Here is a 21250-nt window from a genome sequence, read left to right as displayed (position 1 = left end):
CCATTATAAAATACAGGTACAGATAATTGTGTGTTTTCACCTGTTTTATGAGAAATGTATCTGGTTTTAAAGAAAGTTTTCTCTAAGTATGTGATGGGATTTATGCAATAAGGTGTATTAGAAAAGTACAATACAGTACTGTACCTTGAATTTGAATAAAATTAAATTTGTTCCGATGTGAAATACAAACCAACAAAGTAGGGAACATGTTTTCAGTGCAAGTGTCTCTACTTATAGGATGTTAGTTTGTATTATACGTAAGAACAGATGAAAAAATTTTAAAAGTAAAAAAATTTATAAAAGTACTGTAATTGTAATTTTCCTTGTTATACAAACCTGAGTCTTGTAGGTTAAATTTCCCCTATCAAACACCCCTCTCAGTCCTGAGCCAGAAGGCATTAAGTGAAGAGCTTTTTACAGGTAGAGTCGGGGCTTCTCGCCCTCGCTCCCACTTGTCGCTTTTCTTCCTTGTTAAATTATTCAACGGCCGTTCTGTTCGTGCTAAAACATATTCCCTACTCAAAGGATTCGGTTTGTATACCTAGGAAAAATACAAGTTACAGTACTTAGAAAAAATTGTGGTATTTTAAATGGCTCATATTATGTTAGGAAACAAAACCATCTATTGTTTCTAGAATAACTGCATACACTACTGCAACTATTAGAATCTCAAAACTTGAATAGTTGTGGAATGATCTTCCTAATCGGGTGGTTGAATCAGTAGAACTTCAAAAGTTCAAAGTTGGAGCAAATGTTTTTATGTTGACCAGGCGGACATGAGTCTTTTTATAGTTTATCTATGACGTATTTGTTTTTGATGTTGTTAATAGTTTATATATGACAAGTCTGTTTTGACGTTGTTACTTATTTTAGAATGATTTATTGTTAATTTGTTCTCTTCATTTATTTATTTCCTTATTTCCTTTCCTCACTGGGCTATTTTTCCCTGTTGGAGCCCTTGGGCTTATAGCATCTTGCTTTTCCAACTAGGGTTGTAGCTTGGCTAGTAATAATAATAATAATAATAATAATAATATGACTGTTTTAAAGTTTAAATGTTATTTTCTTACTGCGTTTGTGTGGTAATCGCTGAAGAATTTCATAATCATTGACAGATGAAATTGCTCAGCAACTACGGAACTCAGGTGCTTCAGCGGTGATAACACACCCACTTCTCCTGCCCACTGTGAAAGAGGCCTGTCAGAAATATGATGGCATAAGGCATATCATAACAAATGGACCAAACAATGAAGGGTTAATCACCATACAAGAGCTGTTGAAAGATGATGGCTCTGCTTTCCCACAAAATGTCCAGGTATGAAATTATTTTTTTTTTCCTGTCATTTGGTAAATAACTCTATAGTCCATTTCTTTTAGCGAGTCATATTTGCACCGACTCGCAACGGTGCCCTTTTAGCTCGGAAAAGTTTCCTGGTCGCTGATTGGTTAGAATGATCTTGCCCAACGAATCAGCGATCAGAAACTTTTCCGAGCTAAAAGGGCACCGCTGCGAGTCGGTGCAAATATGACTCTGTAAAAGAAATGGACTCTAGTGCATTAGAGCAGCCACCTTTATCCTTCTGTTTTATGCTCAATATAATTCTTGCACATTTCTTTATTAGCAGTTGTCCTAGAAGAATGTGGATATGAAACAATTTATAAATCTACTGCATAAAAAATTAGCCATTTTTTTTCAACATTGTAGAGTACTCATCTTGCACTTCTCAAATGTTAGTTTTAAGATGATCTGTCAAAATCCCTATTTAAAATTGAAGAACATCTAGGTACAGTAACATGTTATTCAAGGGGTAACTGAACATACGTACAAACAGGATATTCTTTATGAGTGCCACATACTTTTAATTACTTTTTTACTTACGAGCATTATTTGATAGTCCATCTACTGATTAATCATGTTTTATCTGTGCGCATATCAGAAGCCTAAAGAGAAATTTCTCTTCACAGCTTATCTGTCTTTGACTATTTAAGATTTGTTTCAGCACCAAATACAAACATTTCAGGTCTTTACTATAGAATGTTTGGAAGATTGAAAGACGTGCACGTGTTTAGGGGTATGGCTAACGGTATGTCTGATCATTTTTTGGTGGAAGGAAAATTGGTTGTAGCATAAGATTGGGGGAATAGAGTAGGTGGATGTAAAAGGGAGCTAGTGAGGGTTGAAGAGCTAATAAAACCTGGGGTAAAAAGTAAATATCAGGAAAGGTTGAAAATGGCATATGACGAGGTGAGAGTAAGAGAAACTGGTAATTTAGAGGAGGAGTGGAAGTTAGCAAAAGAAAATTTTGTAGGGATTGCAAGTGATGTATGTGGCAAGAAAGTTGTTGGAGGCAGCATGAGGAAGGGCAGTGAATGGTGGAATGAAGGAGTGAAGGTAAAAGTGGAAGAGAAAAAGAGGGCTTTTGAAGAATGGCTGCAGAGTAATAGTATAGAGAAGTATGAAAAATATAGAGAGAAAAAGGTGGAAGTAAAGCGCAAGGTACGTGAGGCAAAGAGGGCAGCTGATCTTAGGTAAGTCAGGGACTGGGTCAGTCATATGAAGAGAATAAGAAGAAGTTTTGGAAAGAAGTGAAGAGAGTAAGAAAGGCCGGCACAAGAATTGAAGAGACAGTGAAAGATGGAAATGGAAGGTTGTTAAAAGGAGAGGAGGCAAGGAAAAGGTGGGCGGAATATTTTGAAAGTTTGCTGAATGTTGAGGATGATAGGGAGGCAGAGATAATTGCTGTTCCAGGTGTTGAGGTGCCAGTGATGGGAGATGAGAATGAGAGAGAGATTACAATAGAGGAAGTGAGGAGAGCACTAGATGAAACGAGAGTAGGAAAAGCATCTGGTATGGATGGTGTGAAAGCTGAGATGTTGAAGGAAGGGGGTGTGACTGTAATTGAATGGTTGGTGAGATTGTTTAATGTGTGTTTTGTGTTGTCAATGGTACCAGTAGATTGGGTCTGTGCATGTATTGTACCACTATATAAGGGTAAGGGAGATGTGCATGAGTGTTTTAATTCAAGAGGTATTAGTTTGTTGAGTGTAGTTGGAAAAGTGTATGGTAGAGTACTGATTAATAGGATTAAGGATAAAACAGAGAATGCAATCTGGGAAGTACAGGGGGGTTTTAGAAGAGGTAGGGGTTGTATGAATCAGATTTTTACAGTTAGGCAGATATGCGAGAAATATTTAGCAAAAGGTAAGGAGGTGTATGTTGCGTTTATGGATCTGGAGAAAGCATATGATAGAGTTGATAGGGAAGCAATGTGGAATGTGATGAGGTTATATGGAGTTGGTGGAAGGTTGTTGCAAGCAGTGAAAAGTTTCTACAAAGGTAGTAAAGCATGTGTTAGAATAGGAAATGAAGTGAGCGATTGGTTTCCGGTGAGAGTGGGGCTGAGACAGGGATGTGTGATGTCGCCGTGGTTGTTTAACTTGTATGTTGATGGAGTGGTGAAAGAGGTGAATGCTCGAGTGCTTGGACGAGGATTAAAACTGGTAGACGAGAATGATCATGAATGGGAGGTAAATCAGTTGTTGTTTGCGGATGATACTGTACTGGTAGCAGACACAGAAGAGAAGCTTGACCGACTAGTGACAGAATTTGGAAGGGTGTGTGAGAGAAGGAAGTTGAGAGTTAATGTGGGTAAGAGTAAGGTTATGAGATGTACGAGAAGGGAAGGTGGTGCAAGGTTGAATGTCATGTTGAATGGAGAGTTACTTGAGGAGGTGGATCAGTTTAAGTACTTGGGGTCTGTTGTTGCAGCAAATGGTGGAGTGGAAGCAGATGTACGTCAGAGAGTGAATGAAGGTTGCAAAGTGTTGGGGGCAGTTAAGGGAGTAGTAAAAAATAGAGGGTTGGGCATGAATGTAAAGAGAGTTCTATATGAGAAAGTGATTGTACCAACTGTGATGTATGGATCGGAGTTGTGGGGAATGAAAGTGATGGAGAGACAGAAATTGAATGTGTTTGAGATGAAGTGTCTGAGGAGTATGACTGGTGTATCTCGAGTAGATAGGGTCAGGAACGAGGTGGTGAGGGTGAGAACGGGTGTGAGAAATGAGTTAGCGGCTAGAGTGGATATGAATGTGTTGAGGTGGTTTGGCCATGTTGAGAGAATGGAGAATGGCTGTCTGCTAAAGAAGGTGATGAATGCAAGAGTTGATGGGAGAAGTACAAGAGGAAGGCCAAGGTTTGGGAGGATGGATGGTGTGAAGAAAGCTCTGGGTGATAGGAGGATAGATGTAAGAGAGGCAAGAGAGCGTGCTAGAAATAGGAATGAATGGCGAGCGATTGTGACGCAGTTCCGGTAGGCCCTGCTGCTTCCTCCGGTGCCTTAGATGACCGCGGAGGTAGCAGCAGTAGGGGACTCAGCAGTATGAAGCTTCATCTGTGGTGGAAATGTGGGAGGTTGGGCTGTGGCACCCTAGCAGTACCAGCTGAACTCGGCTGAGTCCCTGGTTAGGCTGGAGGAACATAGAAAGTAGAGGTCCCCTTTTTTGTTTTGTTTTTGTTGATGTCGGCTACCCCCCAAAATTGGGGGAAGTGCCTTTGGTATATGGATGGACTATTGAGATACATTTCGCAGCAGCTGAAACTAGCTGTAAAACTTTAGACGAGGTGATACTCCCCTCTGCTGGTTAGCGGGAGGTAGACAACATACACCACTTTGCATTTCGGCTGGGAAGAGAACGGATGTTGTCTGATCTCCTCCGCTATGCTTGGTTTTTAAACCTATTAACCCTTTAACCCCCGGGCTTTTTGGAAATTTCCAACCCTTAACCCCCATGGGTTATTTTTTTCCCAGCATATTTTGCAGTATATTTTTTTTTTAAATCGCTCTAACAGCCTTAATTTTTGTCATAGAGAGGTCAGGTTGGTCTCATTCTCTTGGAAAATGCCTGAATTTTCTCAAAAAATTATCAAAAATATGAAAATAATAAAATTTATAGCAGTTTTTTGCAAGGACGTACCGGTACGTCCATGGGGGTAAAGGGATGAGTTTTGTGAAACGTACCAGTACGTCCTTTGGGGGTAAAAGGGTTAAAAGAACAACTGGTCTAAAATTTTAAACTTTTCCTTTCTCTAGTGTGATAGTGTGCATTCTGATAGAATGCATATTTTTCCAGGCAGTGAAGGGTGCAGATGTGGCCCCTTCATATTTTCCTTGGACACAGATCCCCATTCACTTTGTCCTGTGTGCAGAGGGCACGCCTGTTCATAGGAGTCTCCATGTGATGTGTGCAGGGAGTGGCCTCCCTCCCAGTGACAGCGATTGGTAAGTGTAGGAAGAAGAAGGCTAAGGGATTCTTCCCCTTTGAGTTCATCCTCAAAGTTGAAGAAACTACGCCATAGAACCCTACAGACCCTGACTGCTCGATCGGTGTCCTCTGGGGATATATTGGGTAAAAGTGGAGGCGACTTGATGATAGGATAACGCTGCGGCTCAGAAGTCCTGTTTGCTTTCCCTAGAGAAGCAACACGCACTTCCTTCACTGGGAAATCTGTCCGCTGATGCAATACGTTGGCTGTTGCCCTCTTTAGGGTTTTCAGGCTCTCCTTCGAGAGCTAAAGGTTCTTCGGCAAGGGACACGAGGTGTGAGTGAGGCTCTCTTACCAGCGGTAGTGTTCCGAAACTATCCTTTGTTTTGCGACCCGGAGTAACCTCAGTGCCTTCCCCTCCTCTTTCGGCTTCGGCCGACGATCATAGGCACAGGACGAATAGTCTCCGGACTACACCGTCAGAGGATTCCTTAACAGGAATTCCTGAAGTTGTAGGCCAAGCCTCTTGCCCGTCGTCCCATTTGTGGGACAATCAGCCCAGAGCGGCAACAGGCATCGTTCGTCCTTCCCGCCCATGGAGGAGAAGACAATCTCTCGAATGGTCTCCTCAAAGAGGATTTATAAAGCATGTCCTAAAGTTGTCTGTTACATGTTCAAGCTCTCCGGAGTGTAGCTTTTCGGAGCTAGATAACGGGGTGTTAGACTGATGTTTATAGCTCCCGCCTCCCGCCGTCGTGTCCATAGGACACATTGTACCTCTCTACTAATGGAGAGACCAGAGCCTACCCTTAAGCCTAGGGCTTCTTCTTTGTTCAGAGTAGAGCCCACCAGGTTGCCACCCATCCAGCAACCCTCTCTCCCTTACGTGAAAGAAAGTAAGGTAGGCAACACTCGCCCATTGGGCAGTGACAGAGTATGTCAACTTTTTTACAGTTTTTTGGCAGTGGAGCTCCCAAAAGTAGATCAGATTGGTGAGCAAGCGAGAGATTCAATCCACACATACAACTACGTGCCAAACCCATCACGCGCTACCCTTTTCGCAGTTGAAATACCGTGCTCGCCCAACAACAGTTGAGGGAGTCCAGCACATGCACACACCTACGCGTGCAGCCCAGGACCACACGCAACCCAGTACCACACGCGGACAGTAAAAGGGATTTGCGGCGCATGCAAACCGGCAAACCTAAATACCTCACTCACCACTTCAAAACTTGTCTGAGTTTAAACAAACTCAAAGGGGTGAATCTTATGATGAGACTGAGACCATATGAGCTTTAGTGTCCTACAGACAAGAGGAAACATGCGTAGACACTTAAGTTGCCTGCACAAGAGGGCAAACAAACTCCCGTGTATTGTCAGCACTTGCCTCAATAGCTCTCATGTGCGCGTGCCTCACCTTCAGTACGTGCCCATGTGGCTCTTGCCGCCAATGCTCTCCTTTTTGGTGAGCTCCTGATCAGCGCTCACCTAATAATCGGTTATCTCGCCCTCAAAACGCACCGGCACAGCGTGCTCTTTTGATGAGCGCCCATATAGTTCATCCTGGTGAGTGATCACCTATACTTAAGAAACAGGGAATAGGAAAAACAGTTACCTTTGCAAAGGATAAACCCTGGTTCCAGGAATTGGTGCAAGCACTTAAACAAGTGGTCTCAGGACCAACTTATTTGCTTAAATGTACTCCAATAATTCCTCTGCAGGCCACAAGTTCCTCGGTTAGGAGTTCCTCTTCTGAACTACGACGAAGGCGTGCACAACAGCTCCTGTCTCGCAATACGCTCCTCTCCCCATGTAGAACGTCAAGATATGAACAGTATCTACGTTCTAAACCTGCTACCACCGTCTTAGAGGCGGGCGTGTGGAAACGTCTGACTACTTTCAGCGCCCATTACCTACAAGACATAACCCACAGGAGCCTTGACACATTCTCCATAGGTGCTGTGGTGGCTGCACAAAACATTATCAGTAACATCTTAGCTCCCTCATAGTTCAGGTAACTGTCAGTTGAGGGCAGATGTTACCTGGTTGTATGTCTAGTATGAATGTGTGTATGACTGGCCTTATCATCTTCATTCTCCTTCTCTTGGGGCTTCAGCGAGCTGAGGGACTCTTCATGCTGGCCTCTTCTGACTGTAGGTGGGTATCCTCATCCCTTGTGTATCCTAATATATGCATGTATGTTGTTACGTCCCCGACTTCCTAGCAAGGTGAGACTCGGGTAATGTCCAAGTAAGTAAGTAAGCAAGACTCCAAGTCAGGCTACACCTTGACGAGTCACATTGCTTAGTTTTCACACCTTTGCACAATTGTTCAGGCCTTTATCTCTCATTGAGAGTCAGCGAGGTGAGAGGGTGTGCTCTTCCACAGGTCGTACAAAGCATAAGAGTTACACCCCGGGTCAGGGGTCAGCCAGTTGATCTTGAACTTCCATCCACCTAAGCGCGAGTCTCCATAGTAAAGAGCTGTAAAGTTTGTATTTGGTGCCGGAACAATTGACAAATTAGGAAATAATTTGTAATTTTCCCAACCATACAAACCCGAAGCCTGTTAGGCTACACAAACTGGTTCGCCGTCACCTACTCCTAATTAGTCCTGCCTGCAATTGCAGAGGTATGTTGGCTACGGCACGTGTTAGCAGGTTGGTGGGTCTACCTCCTGCTAACCACCTCATTTAAAGTTTTACGGCTAGTTTCAACTGGGGCTGAAATGTATCTCCATAGTAAAGACCTTCAGGTTTGTGTAGTTAGGAAAAATACAAATGATTTCAAAATTAGTCATTTCAATTTAAATTATCTTGGTTAGCATGCTTAGTGTGTTCCATCCAGTTCAGTTCCCCATTAAGTATATTTACATTGTTTATTTTAGATTGATCCTAAAGAAGATATTGTTGTTTTACCTTATTCCTCGGGTACAACTGGACTTCCAAAAGGTGTCATGCTCACTCATCATAACATGGTCTCGAATATGCAACAGATCATGCACCCCTTCTACAGTATAATAAAACCAGGTAAAAATGTGCTTTAATGTTAATATGATCAAATATAAAAACAAAAAATCCGTCTGGCTTTGAAAATTATTTACGTAATTAGAAATAAATTTCGTGGCATCCATAGTATATTCCATATCTTGTAATTTTGTCCTTCATTTATTAAATCTTCTGTCATGTCAACGTGTTTCTGTAGTTTTTTGTAGTCTGAATAGTTATAGATGTAATAGTTAATATACACATTACTATTGACCATTGTCCAAGCATTTTATTTCTTTAAAGTACTGTACTTTATATTGAACTTATTCCTAGAAATCCATACTGTTTTTTCTTGTTCAAGTGTTAAGTCGATAGGAAAAGAAAGTAATAGAAAAACAAATAATTTTATTATTAAAATGATTAGAATATGAATTTTTAACATTTTTTATTTTTGGTTAAATCCGGTACATTTTGAAAATCGCCGTGAAATTCGGTACCTTGGCTCGCCAGAGATACTTGGCTATAAGTGAGTTCACCAAAAGCGGGGGACGATTGTTCTGGGTATTGGATGCAGTGGTAGCTGTGGAGGAAGATTTTCCTCTTAATTGAACTGTTTAGATTTGCATAGTATTAATTTTTTTAATGTGAAAATGCAGCTTGTTGGGTTCTATTGTGGAGATATGGTTCTATTGTCAGGAATGGTAAAGTGTAAATAGCATTTTGGCCCTCATGGGTATTATTTGATATTAACATTTCATACCTAGACAAGCTATTATACGAGACTTAACTAGCTAAGAGTTGTTACCATTAAACTTTTTTTTTTTCTTTTTTTTAATTAAAGACGAATCTCAGGTACTTGGTGTAGATTTTTAGTCTTACGGTGTTAGAATTCCTCTCTCTCTACGTCTCTACCTAATTTCTATCAATGTTGGATTCAGTAATATGAAAGTCCTGGGAGATTTTATATACCCTTGCATGACTAATGAAGTCAAGAGGCTGTTGAACATAGTTCGACTAAGATTGAAGCAATGTGGTGTCGTGATAGTTGTGATACCTAAGTTTTCTCACTGCCATGTAATCTCCAACTCCTCTATTGTAGCAATATTATTAGTGACAGAAAATTGGAATTTTTTTTATTTTAGGGTAGACACCCACATATAAGGAGGTGAGCATAGAAATCATATATTATTATCCAATTTTTTTTTATTACAGGATCATCTCAAGAGGTATTATTGGGTGTCCTTCCCTTCTTCCATATATATGGTATGGTTGTATGCATGGGACTGTCCCTGTATGTTGGTGCTAAAATGATAACACTGCCAACATTCGAACCAAATCTTTATGTTGGTATAATAAAAAAATATCAGGTAAGGACATTTATATGATGATATGATTTTCAAACAAAAAAGCAAATTTTTTGTAATTGTCTCAATTTCTTTATATATCAATTATTTTTATATTAAGCATGCATTTTTATGTTAGAAGAGTAATTTTCATAAAACTCGACTGAATTAATAATGTAATATTTTTGATAAACTATTTTTATTTTGGAAAATTACCTATATAGTAGTCAATTCTCAACTTCTCATGTACTTGAATTCATTTTAATGATTCATTGAAAATGATAAAATGCAGAGAGTTCTGTATAAGTTTAGTATATGGCCTACTGTTGCCTTAAAATGAGCCGAATAATTTAAAGATAATCAAGTAATATTGCACTGTATTTCAGACTACTATCCTGCATACAGTTCCACCCATTATTAATTTCCTCATTCAAAGTGATACGGTTGCACCCGATTTATTAAACTCCGTCCACACTATGGTTTGTGGAGCAGCTCCGCTGGGACCAGCCCTGGTGAAAGAATTTACAAACAAGTTTGGAGAGAGAATGAATTTTCAAGAAGGTAACAGACATTTCTATAACAGTTGGATATTTGTAATATTGTTTTAGTATTAATACTGCATATTATGTAATATTTAATTTTTTATATCTTCAGAAACTCAGTCTTTAAATACAAAATTGTTTTTTTCAAACAAAGCCATCATCCATATACAGCAGCGTCATTTGTTTTTTAAATGTCTGTAAATACTGCAAAATTTTAGCAAACAGACCAAACTAGAAATTGTTTTTTTCACAGTGCTGTCTAAAGTCTCCGGTCATTATTACTCACAAGCATCAAGTTTTTGAGGGGATCTTAAGAGAATATCTGAACTGATTGCTAGTAGGAAAACTTCTTTAGGGCATGTAATTAAACTGTTAATTGCTCTGTGAATCTGATAGCTGAGTAAAGAAGAATCCATGAGAATCCTTCAGGAAAGAATGAGTTGTTAAGGTATCGAGTAGTCTCTTAGGTAATGTAAAATGTGGTCTCTTAGTGTAGGCTAACAATTTTTAAATGAAGCAATCTACTCAGTATATACTGAGGGTGCACTAGTGACCCTGGAAGACTAGGTTCTAAAGATGCCTTGTAGTAATGAATGAAATAATGGAAATTTTAGGAAGATTATAACTCCGGAACCATCCAAAGTAGGTAAAACTTAGGTGGCCCTTTTACTTTTCCCAGGAAATAAGTATTCCTGCATTTGTATCATATACCCAATACTAAGGTTTGAAAATATCGAAGGGAACCTTTAAGTGCTTGCATTTAAAGCATTAGTAATATTCAAACTATCTTTATAAGTCGAAGTAGAAAGAGCTCTGATTGCATGGACTAAAACCTGATATGTTTGTGACAAGGTTCTTGAAATGGCATGTTGAGATGAACAGCTACGGAGAGTTGTCTCTGAGAACTCTGGTCCTCCTGTTTACACTCCTGACTGGACACTGGATTAGTTTTTTATCACTGATGATGACAGAGGATTTAGAAGGAATTATGTGGGGTTTAATTGATCAGCTTCGACTGGGGGGGGGGACTTCGCACCGAATTTAGTGGACAAACTCGGCAAAGTCTAGTCTTTGGAATTATTAACTTTTCAGATAATGATTACCTGTAAAAACATTTTAGCATAAGATTCAGCAATACAGTATAGGATTGTATGTGGGTTTTACCACTTACATCGGCGTCAATGACCTTCGATGTCCGGATGCCAGAGAACTTCATTTCATTCATTCATTACTACTTACAGATAAAAATCCCAGGTATAAGTTAAGGAAAACAGTGAAATATCTTTTCCTCAAAATACACGATAAACTTCAGATGCACCAAAGAACCCTTTTATACATACATACATACATACATATACCAAGGCACTTCCCCCAATTTTGGGGGGTAGCCGACACCAACAATGAAACAAAACAAAAAGGGGACCTCTACTCTCTACGTTCCTTCAGCCTAACCGGGGACTCAACCGAGTTCACCTGGTACTGCTAGGGTGCCACAGCCCAACCTCCCACATTATCCACCACAGATGAAGCTTCATAATGCTGAGTCCCCTACTGCTGCTACCTCCGCGGTCATCTAAGGCACCGGAGGAAGCAGCAGGGCCTACTGGAACTGCGTCACAATCGCTCGCCATTCATTCCTATTTCTAGCACGCTCTCTTGCCTGTCTCACATCTATCCTCCTATCACCTAGAGCTTTCTTCACACCATCCATCCACCCAAACCTTGGCCTTCCTCTTGTACTTCTCCCATCAACTCTTGCATTCATCACCTTCTTTAGCAGACAACCATTTTCCATTCTCTCAACATGGCCAAACCACCTCAACACATTCATATCCACTCTAGCCGCTAACTCATTTCTTACACCCGTTCTCTCCCTGACCACTTCGTTCCTAACCCTATCTACTCGAGATACACCAGCCATACTCCTTAGACACTTCATCTCAAACACATTCAATTTCTGTCTCTCCATCACTTTCATTCCCCACAACTCTGATCCATACATCACAGTTGGTACAATCACTTTCTCATATAGAACTCTCTTTACATTCATGCCCAACCCTCTATTTTTTACTACTCCCTTAACTGCCCCCAACACTTTGCAACCTTCATTCACTCTCTGACGTACATCTGCTTCCACTCCACCATTTGCTGCAACAATAGACCCCAAGTACTTAAACTGATCCACCTCCTCAAGTAACTCTCCATTCAACATGACATTCAACCTTGCACCACCTTCCCTTCTCGTACATCTCATAACCTTACTCTTACCCACATTAACTCTCAACTTCCTTCTCTCACACACCCTTCCAAATTCTGTCACTAGTCGGTCAAGCTTCTCTTCTGTGTCTGCTACCAGTACAGTATCATCCGCAAACAACAACTGATTTACCTCCCATTCATGATCATTCTCGCCTACCAGTTTTAATCCTCGTCCAAGCACTCGAGCATTCACCTCTCTCACCACTCCATCAACATACAAGTTAAACAACCACGGCGACATCACACATCCCTGTCTCAGCCCCACTCTCACCGGAAACCAATCACTCACTTCATTTCCTATTCTAACACATGCTTTACTACCTTTGTAGAAACTTTTCACTGCTTGCAACAACCTTCCACCAACTCCATATAACCTCATCACTTTCCACATTGCTTCCCTATCAACTCTATCATATGCTTTTTCCAGATCCATAAACGCAACATACACCTCCTTACCTTTTGCTAAATATTTCTCGCATATCTGCCTAACTGTAAAAATCTGATTCATACAACCCCTACCTCTTCTAAAACCACCCTGTACTTCCAAGATTGCACTCTCTGTTTTATCCTTCATCCTATTAATCAACACTCTACCATACACTTTTCCAACTACACTCAACAAACTAATACCTTTTATAGTCCATGAAATTTAAACCTGCTTTATAGGTGCCCTATAACTTTTTGATGGATGAGATGGGTAACTAATTCCTTCTAGGAAACTAAAGAAAGTTTGACTGCATTAATCACAGATTTTTCCTTCCTTAGTCCAATATAGATTGGACTTTTAAAGTTCTGCAATACCTGGAGATTCTGGGTGCTACTGCTTTATAAAGCCCTCTACTTTGAAGACCTTTCCATATAGTCACCTTGTGTGAAGGTGCAACATTATGCAGTTGTGACAACACCTTTCTCCGGATTGGTAAATGCTTGGGCCTGACCACCAAGGAAATGACATCAGTGAACCATTCCTGTTGCTACCAAAGTAGGAGTAACAATTAAATTCACATAGTCCCTGAGTTTATCTATTGCCTGTTAGACGAAACGGGTGGGTGAAATGGCATACATATGTTAATCCCATGAATGCATTTGATTTAATTTTCAGTCTTTCATCTGGTTGGATTGAGTGATAAATCAACAGCTTGTGGTTAAGGCTTGTCACAAACTGGTCCACAGGAGGCTTCCTCCTCATGAACCACAGAATCTTGCAAATACCTATTATGTGAAGACCACACTGAGGGTAAAACTTACTCTATTAAAAGAAGGCTGTGTCAAGAATGCACCTTAGTGCAATTCTTACATCGTTTAGCTCTGCCTAAATGAGGACGTCTGTGGCTAGACTGCTGAATGACCTGCACTTAATAATATTTCTTACATTTCTATACAAATTTTTAGGGCCTCATAAAAGTCTTAAACTGAAGGTGAGGGGTATTTTGAGTTAGAGAGGGGGGAGTTTGTCTCCAGAAAAGGAAATCAGTTACCATTCCAGATATTTATGAACACCCTCTGTTCTGCTTGTGGAATCTTCCATATATTTTAAAGCATTACTAAAGATAAGCTCCCACCAAAGGAAGAATGGTTTTTAGGAGCAGTCTTCACTTTCTCTCTTTCTTTAGCATGATTTTGGCATAGGCTGAGCAACTTTGTTAGGCTTAAAGGGAAACTACTGTATTACTTACTCTCTTGCAGGAGTCATCTTTGTAGGTATAGTGGGACAAGAGTTTCTTGTCTTGTTTGGCTATTTTCTGTCGTAGGTTGCGTACCTCTAAAAATGCATTTACACAGACAAATTAAAGAGAAACAATGGATTGGATGTAATAATTTGGGTTATGTAGCCTGGTGCTGGGACCTGAGGTTATTCAGCTCCTATGAATTGTCAATTATTTTGCTTTTGTAAAAAGTTAATTTAAACATTACCTTTGTTTTCCTTTTCTTATCCTTAGGATATGGTATGACTGAAGCCTCCCCTGTTACACACATGACTCCAGCAAAGGCTTACAAACCGGGATCTACAGGCGTAGTAGTTCCCAATACCAGTGCTAAAATTGTTGATATTTCTACTGGCGAGACAGTTGGCCCCGGTATAGAGGGTGAACTTTGTATTAAAGGGCCGCAGGTGAGTTTTATATTTTATAAGTCATATGTATGTGTAGCTTATAACCTTTAAAGTCGTTATCAGAAACAATTTTCTTCAATGTGCTGAGTTTACAAATTATTATTCAGAATTTGACAGTAATTAACTATTTGTGAATTGTCTTGTAAATTTATTTGCTTTCATGATTTTACTTTTAGTGTTTGTATTTTTTGGTTCTGTGAATTCTTAATCGGTGAATTACAAGACTTGACTGCTCTTTTAGATAATTATTGATAAAGAAAAACATTGCAGGTAATGAAAGGTTACTACAGGAATGAAAAAGCTACAAAGGAAACTATAGATGAAGATGGCTGGCTTCATACAGGAGATATAGCCAAGATGGATGAAGATGAAAATGTGTATATAGTAGATAGACTAAAAGAACTTATTAAAGTTAAAGGATTGCAGGTTAGTTTCTTCTTTTTTCTTGTAGAATCAAGGATTTTATTTGAACCATATGCCCCCAATGCTGAGGCCTAAAAGGCCATTAGGCACCCTGTTCTATATGAAAGTGTTTCACTACAAGGTAAAAGATAAGAAGTTGGAAAGCAAGATGGAAGAAAGGAAGTGGGAACTGAGGTATAGAAAAAGGCCAAAAAGTGAGTGCAGTTCGGGGCCAAAGGGACACGGCAAAGATCCTTGAGTAATACTTAACGGGACATTATGTCCTCTTACATGTTTCAGAATAAAGATGTAGATGTGTGAATTCAAGTCGTTTAGTCTAGCACCAAAAGTTGGTTTTGTTCCGGTCGTGAAAATGCTGCATGCCATTAGTTAATTATAATATAGAGTGTTCGTATTCTGGGTTTTGTGTTTTAAATTATTATTTAGTAGTGTAATATCACTACCGGTAATTCACATCTCTAGATTTTCTAAGACTACCCTGAAAGATTAATTTTTCAGTTAGACAAAAGCAGTAGAGCAAAGGGTTCATTTTAGATAGCCTGGTGTGAAAGGGGTGCTAATTGAAGCATTTAGGACTGTCTTTGGTGCTTTAAAAGTTTTAGGAAACATAACCTTGTCTACAAAATGCACCCAATATTTATGGTGTGAATCTAGCAGTGTTTTTTTTTTTTTTTTAAGAGAATGGCTAAACTGTTATTTTTTCACGGTTAACTTATGACCGAAGTATTCCTAGCTTTAATTCTCTACCAAGATTACTTTTTGTCCCTTACTTGACACTTTCAAGTTAATTAAGTAAAAAAGGACTACAGCATTTAGCTGGTTACTCTTAAACCATATGACTAGTTTATGCTCATGCCTCTAGATATGGGCCATCACACTTATTTCTTATGCAGTCGTTTCTGATATATGTAATGATTATTGTTATCTTACAGATAATTATAGTCAGAAATGCTTTTCACATGGAAATGTTCTCGAGTGTATTGTTGTAAAAAAATCTTTTCTTGTTGCATTCTAGAGTTAATTGATAAATACTAGAAAAATAGCATTTAAAATTTAAATCTTCTATACCTCAGACAAAAAAATTATGAAACTATACTAAATACTAAAAAATTGGTCATCATTTTAGGGTTACCATAACTATTAAGAAATTTGGGAGTTGCAAAATTCATCATTAGCAATTCAAAGATTTACGAGAATCCAAATAATTATCTATCAATCAGTATTTCTGATAACCTTGCTGAAATAACAAATAAAGTAATTAGTATAAGATGTAACTGTTCCTTTAACTGCTCAGCAATGAGTTTGATGTTCTACCTTGACTTTATTCAACACAGGTGGCTCCTGCAGAGTTAGAAGACTTACTGAGAAAGCACCCAAATGTAATGGATGTAGCAGTCATTGGGTTACCAGACGAGAGAGCTGGTGAAGTACCGAGAGCGTATGTTGTGTTAACACCTGGATCAGAGGTAACTGAGGATGCCATTGCAGACTATGTTGCAAAGGAAGTTGCTCCTCACAAAAGGCTTGTAGGAGGAGTTTGTTTCACAGACAAAATTCCAAAATCAGCCACGGGGAAAATACTTAGACGAGAACTGAAAGCAGAAGCTCTGAAACATATTTAAGTCTAAAGAAGCATTTTTGTAAATGCAGCTTTGTTTACAATGCAATGCACAACTACAATGCAAATTATGTTAGTGACTAAATGCTTTTATTAGCAAAACATTGTAGTATAAGTCAGGATTTGTATTTCTCAATGAATTTTTTATTTTTATTTTTGCTGGCAGTGAATATTTGCAGCTGATATTGTGAAGTGTTTATTTTGCTTCCTTCTTTTTGGTCAACATATTGCAGTATCATTATAAGTATAAAAAAAAAAAACATTTTATTTTAATAATATGTAATATTGCTAGCTAAGAAGGCAAAATCATTAATTACTCACCTGTGAATGATACAAAAATAAAGTTCAAAATATAGATTACACATTTCAGCATAGTCTCTATTCATTTTTAAAATTAGCTTCATTATTATTGGATGGGGATATTTACTGCCAGCTCAGAAAAAGCAGAACTACTAATCAATAAGTCCACAGAAGTTTACCTTAGAAACTTGAATGTATAGTTCTGTAGGCTGATGTTTTTAAATAGGACAGTAGATATTTTAGTCAGCAATAAAAGGGATAAATAAATTATTTACAAGGAAGAAACCCTGCAGGAAATAGGAGCTATGAAATATAACAGATAGGAAAGTCGTTCACTCCGTTTATATATCAATTTTAATATTGTAAAATTTTATCTTCAGCAGGCAATGCATTAATGAGATATGGGGAGAAATTTTTAATTACAGGTAGTGCTCATGTTACGAACGGGAACCATTTTTTACAATGCGTCGAGTTGATTTTCGTCGTAAGTTGGATTTGTGTACATAACAGTTTAAGTACATACTTTGCCATTGTTCCTGCTAGCACAGTAAAGCCTTCTGTCAAGCCCTTTAAAGTAAATTTATTGGGCTCTGGGGTTGTGGTGTCATCCTCTTGCAATTGTCTGGCTCTCTAGCTCAATGAGGTTTTCAGGAAAAAAACTCATCTCTATGAGATGCCAGGAGCTCGGTGACATCATCAGCATCCACCTAGTCATCCAGTTGTTACTAGTCAACAACCTTCTTGTTGACTATCTCCATAAAGCCAAAGAAATTGCTGACAAACGGGGCAAAGCTTCTTCCAGACACCATGCATGTCTGGTTGCCTCCACTCATCCCAAGATTCAGCAATGTTCTTGATGGCATTTTGGATGTTGTAAGACTTCCAGAACATCTTGAGGGTTATGTCCTCCTTCTCTGTGTCCTCCAAAGCCATAGAAATTGTCCTACGGAAGTAGTAGACCTTGAAAAAAGCAATTACCCCTTGGTCCATAGGCCGAGTGTTTTTCCTTCGACCTAGCGCTGTAGATCTGGTTCGGCATAGGCTACCAGAATAAGTCTCTCGTCCACATTGGAGACTTGTTCAACAAAAAATGAACCTTCCCTAATAATCTCAGCCAATGCATCAAGGAAATCATTTGCCTGCTTCATTATCAGCACCAGCAGCTTCACCTTGCACCTTAAGGTAATACAATTTGGCATGATTCTTCCTGGACAGACAGTTTTCAACTATGAGCATGCTTGGTACCAGCAGGAGCACAAAGTGCCGAAACTTCCTGGATGGACAGTTTTCAACCATGAGCATGCTCGGTACCAGCAGGAGCAAGAAGTACCGATACTTCTTTGGACGTACAGTTTTCAACCATGAACATGCTTGGTACCAGCAGGAGCAAGAAGTACCGATACTTCTTGGAAGGACAGTTTTCAACCATGAGCATGCTCGGTACCAGTAGGAGCAATTAGTGTCGATACTTCTTCATGGACGGACAGTTTCAACCATGAGCATGCTCGGCACCAGCAGTAGCAAGAAATGCCAATACTTCTTCCTGGACGGAGAGTTTTCAATCACGAGCATGCTCGGTACCAGTAGGAGCAAGAAGTACCGATACTTCTTTGGACGTACAGTTTTCAACCATGAGCATGCTCGCTACCAGCTGGAGAAATAAGTGCGATACTTCTTCCTGGACGGACAGTTTCAACCATGAGCATGCTTGGTACCAGCAGGAACAAGGCGTGCTGATACTTCTTCCTGGAGGGACAGTTTTCTGCACAAACCTGTCCTGTTACGAGATAACACACAGGTAGGGCAGTGTGTGCCAATACTACTTAATGTGGGACAGTCTCAGCACATGCTGCTTCTCATTCATGAGCACTGGTCTCATCTGTACTGAGTACCAATATTCTTCTCAAGAATGGGAACATACATCTCCTCGAGAACGAAGCGAGAAAGTAATAGGATCCCTCTCCCAAGTGGAACATTCTCGGTATAGCACAATTTCTCCCATGAGGAGAGAAACTTTTGAAGTCACGCATACGCAACTCTTCGATCAGTCTTTGCGGACAACGTTGATGATGTCATGCTCTTGTTCTTAAGAAGTTTCAGCGAGGACTAATGAAGATGAGGCTGAATAAAGAGGGAAGAGAAAGTACAATCAGGTGAGATCTTAACACCTTTCCTCAGACTGAGCACCAGCAACATTAAAGGAAAACCTACTTCCTTAGGTTTACATTGTTGTTGACAGGTCACACTTAACAGGGATAGAACAGCAACAGACATGCTGCCAGACAAGACAAGTGCATTCGATAACAGCAGAAACTGTCTCAAATTTACAGTTATCAAGAAATACTGCATATTTGTGTCTTCAATATCCATCAAACATGAACTGTCGGCGTATAAAGATGAAAATAACCAGATTACGAGGCAGCAGATTAGTACATGTGTATTGAAGTGTGGCCAAAGTCAAAATGAGGGTTGGCCTACCTCTACTTAGCAAGGCCCAATCTCCAGCATTTATGTTAACCTTGCTGAAAGTTTAAACGGCCGTTCCAGCTTCGCTGAAATCATACTCCCATTAGGAACGATGATTTGAATTAGTGTAGGAACAAATGATTATTCAGATATTGGCATGCACAATAAATTTCCTAGAAAAGCTCTAATAGGGTTTTGATTGGTAATAGGGTTTTAGATGGCAACAGGCAAAACAATAATTTATAAAAATCATATCGGAAATATCAGTCAGAAACTCAGCATACTATGCTTACTACAAAGTACTATTAAGGTAAAAAAAATGTAAGTACCCTTTTCTATTGTCATTAGTTGTGTATTAAAAATTGTCCACCTATTGTGTTATAGGCCAGATTATTTTGATATCCTCTAACCTACGACTATCATTTTTTTTTTTTAATCTCTTCTCTTTCATATGACATTGTACCATTTATACAATCTACAGCTTGTACGGAAATGTTTTTTCTGATAAATGTGACGTTACTACCTTAAGGATGAATAACCTAAGTTTACTTAACATGAATGGGTATTAATTGTGACCTCATTGATCTGATTATACTGTATAAAAATACTAATGTTTACATAAAATACACTATTGTAGTATTTTTTTATTTTATCAACTAAACTTCCAAACCAGGTAACAGTGGTAATATAGATATATTTTTTATATAAAACAACTAATGTCATACATTAATCTTGTACTCTAAGTACATCATATTATCATATTCTTGAATAACATATTTCAGTTTCTTGCTTACCGCTATTACATCATCTTTGTTTATATCACAGTAAGTCATACATCGGACAACTGAATCCGAAATTGGCATCATTAACACAGCTATTTTTTCACCAAGATCCTCATATTCTCTGTCTGGTACCTGTAAATAAAGTGCAAAGCAGAACAAATTAGATCAATAGTTTGTATGGCTTAATAAAAACAAACCTTTTGAGATTTTAATGTTTATGTCTGGCACCTAGTAATAAAGATGGAAATAAATGTTTGTTTTACAGATACAATCCTTTTTACTTGAACATATATGACTGCTAGCCACATGAGGAATTTATATAGAAAAGGATACCTGTATTTCCACTCAAGTATCCTACTGTTGGGAGGAAGCTTTCCCATTTAAAAAATAAAATGATTAAATTAATGGTGTTGAAATTATAGTACAGTACTAACAATAGAATACAAGGCTATCAATAAGAAAATGACAATACAGTAAAAGTTTTTTTCATATAAACAAAAATATAAGACAAATTTGAAAGTAATTTGTGTTTTTCCTAACCATACTAACTTGAGCTCTTTACTATGGATTTATTGTTCCCGCTTGCTGGAAAACGAGCCATAAAATTTTAAGGCGAGGTAAACAACCCTAGACCAACCACCCTGCTCACACACTCAGCTAGACTGCATATCCTCTTTCAATACTGGCATGTCTTTCTAGAGGGGACAGGTTATGGCAGGCCAAGTATGAGAAAAGAGTGCAAGTTTATATGATTATTCCAAATTTGTAAGTTGTTCCTATACAAATACAAGCTCTTTGCTCAACTGTGGAGACTCGCCCTTAGGGTGGTGGAAGTACAAAACTCAACTGGATGGGAACTTGACCAGGGGTGTGGCTCTGAGCTCATGTGAGAATGAGAGGGGCACCCATGTTACCGCAATAGCGGTTGAAGTGTATGGAAACTTTCACCACTGTGACTTAACCAGATAAGAATATCGGAGTGTGTAGCACTCCTCTCACTTAACCTAGACAGTGGCCGCCTCCTTTTTGCGGGGAGGATGGGGACATAACAAAATATATAACCTATTTCAGGATACATAAGGGAAATGGGTATTACCTGCAGTTGGAGGTATACAGAATTGTCTAGATGCTGTATCCCGAGGAAGATGAAGG

At 39.1% G+C, this 21250-nt stretch overlaps 2 protein-coding genes across 3 annotated transcripts in view; one reads left to right on the top strand and one right to left on the bottom strand.

Moving 5' to 3' along the window:
- LOC137650160 (uncharacterized) overlaps nt 1-20621 on the top strand; it is a 72052-nt gene extending 51431 nt beyond the window's left edge. For both annotated transcript variants that reach the window (XM_068383318.1, XM_068383319.1), the window contains exons 3-9: nt 1116-1315; nt 8153-8294; nt 9465-9619; nt 9982-10156; nt 14337-14509; nt 14780-14935; nt 16267-20621. In XM_068383318.1, coding sequence (XP_068239419.1) covers nt 1116-1315; nt 8153-8294; nt 9465-9619; nt 9982-10156; nt 14337-14509; nt 14780-14935; nt 16267-16554 — 1289 coding nt within the window. In that variant the 3' untranslated portion in view covers nt 16555-20621. The remainder of the gene's footprint in view (nt 1-1115; nt 1316-8152; nt 8295-9464; nt 9620-9981; nt 10157-14336; nt 14510-14779; nt 14936-16266) is intronic.
- LOC137650161 (uncharacterized) overlaps nt 19948-21250 on the bottom strand; it is an 81319-nt gene continuing 80016 nt past the window's right edge. Inside the window, exon 12 of the mRNA XM_068383320.1 lies at nt 19948-20230. Coding sequence (XP_068239421.1) covers nt 20036-20230 — 195 coding nt within the window. The 3' untranslated portion in view covers nt 19948-20035. The remainder of the gene's footprint in view (nt 20231-21250) is intronic.

Source organism: Palaemon carinicauda, chromosome 11 (assembly GCF_036898095.1).
Source record: "Palaemon carinicauda isolate YSFRI2023 chromosome 11, ASM3689809v2, whole genome shotgun sequence".
NCBI classification, from domain to species: Eukaryota; Metazoa; Arthropoda; class Malacostraca; order Decapoda; family Palaemonidae; genus Palaemon; species Palaemon carinicauda.
Note: the sequence above shows the minus strand (reverse complement) of the source record. Positions and strands in the feature narration are given on the sequence as shown.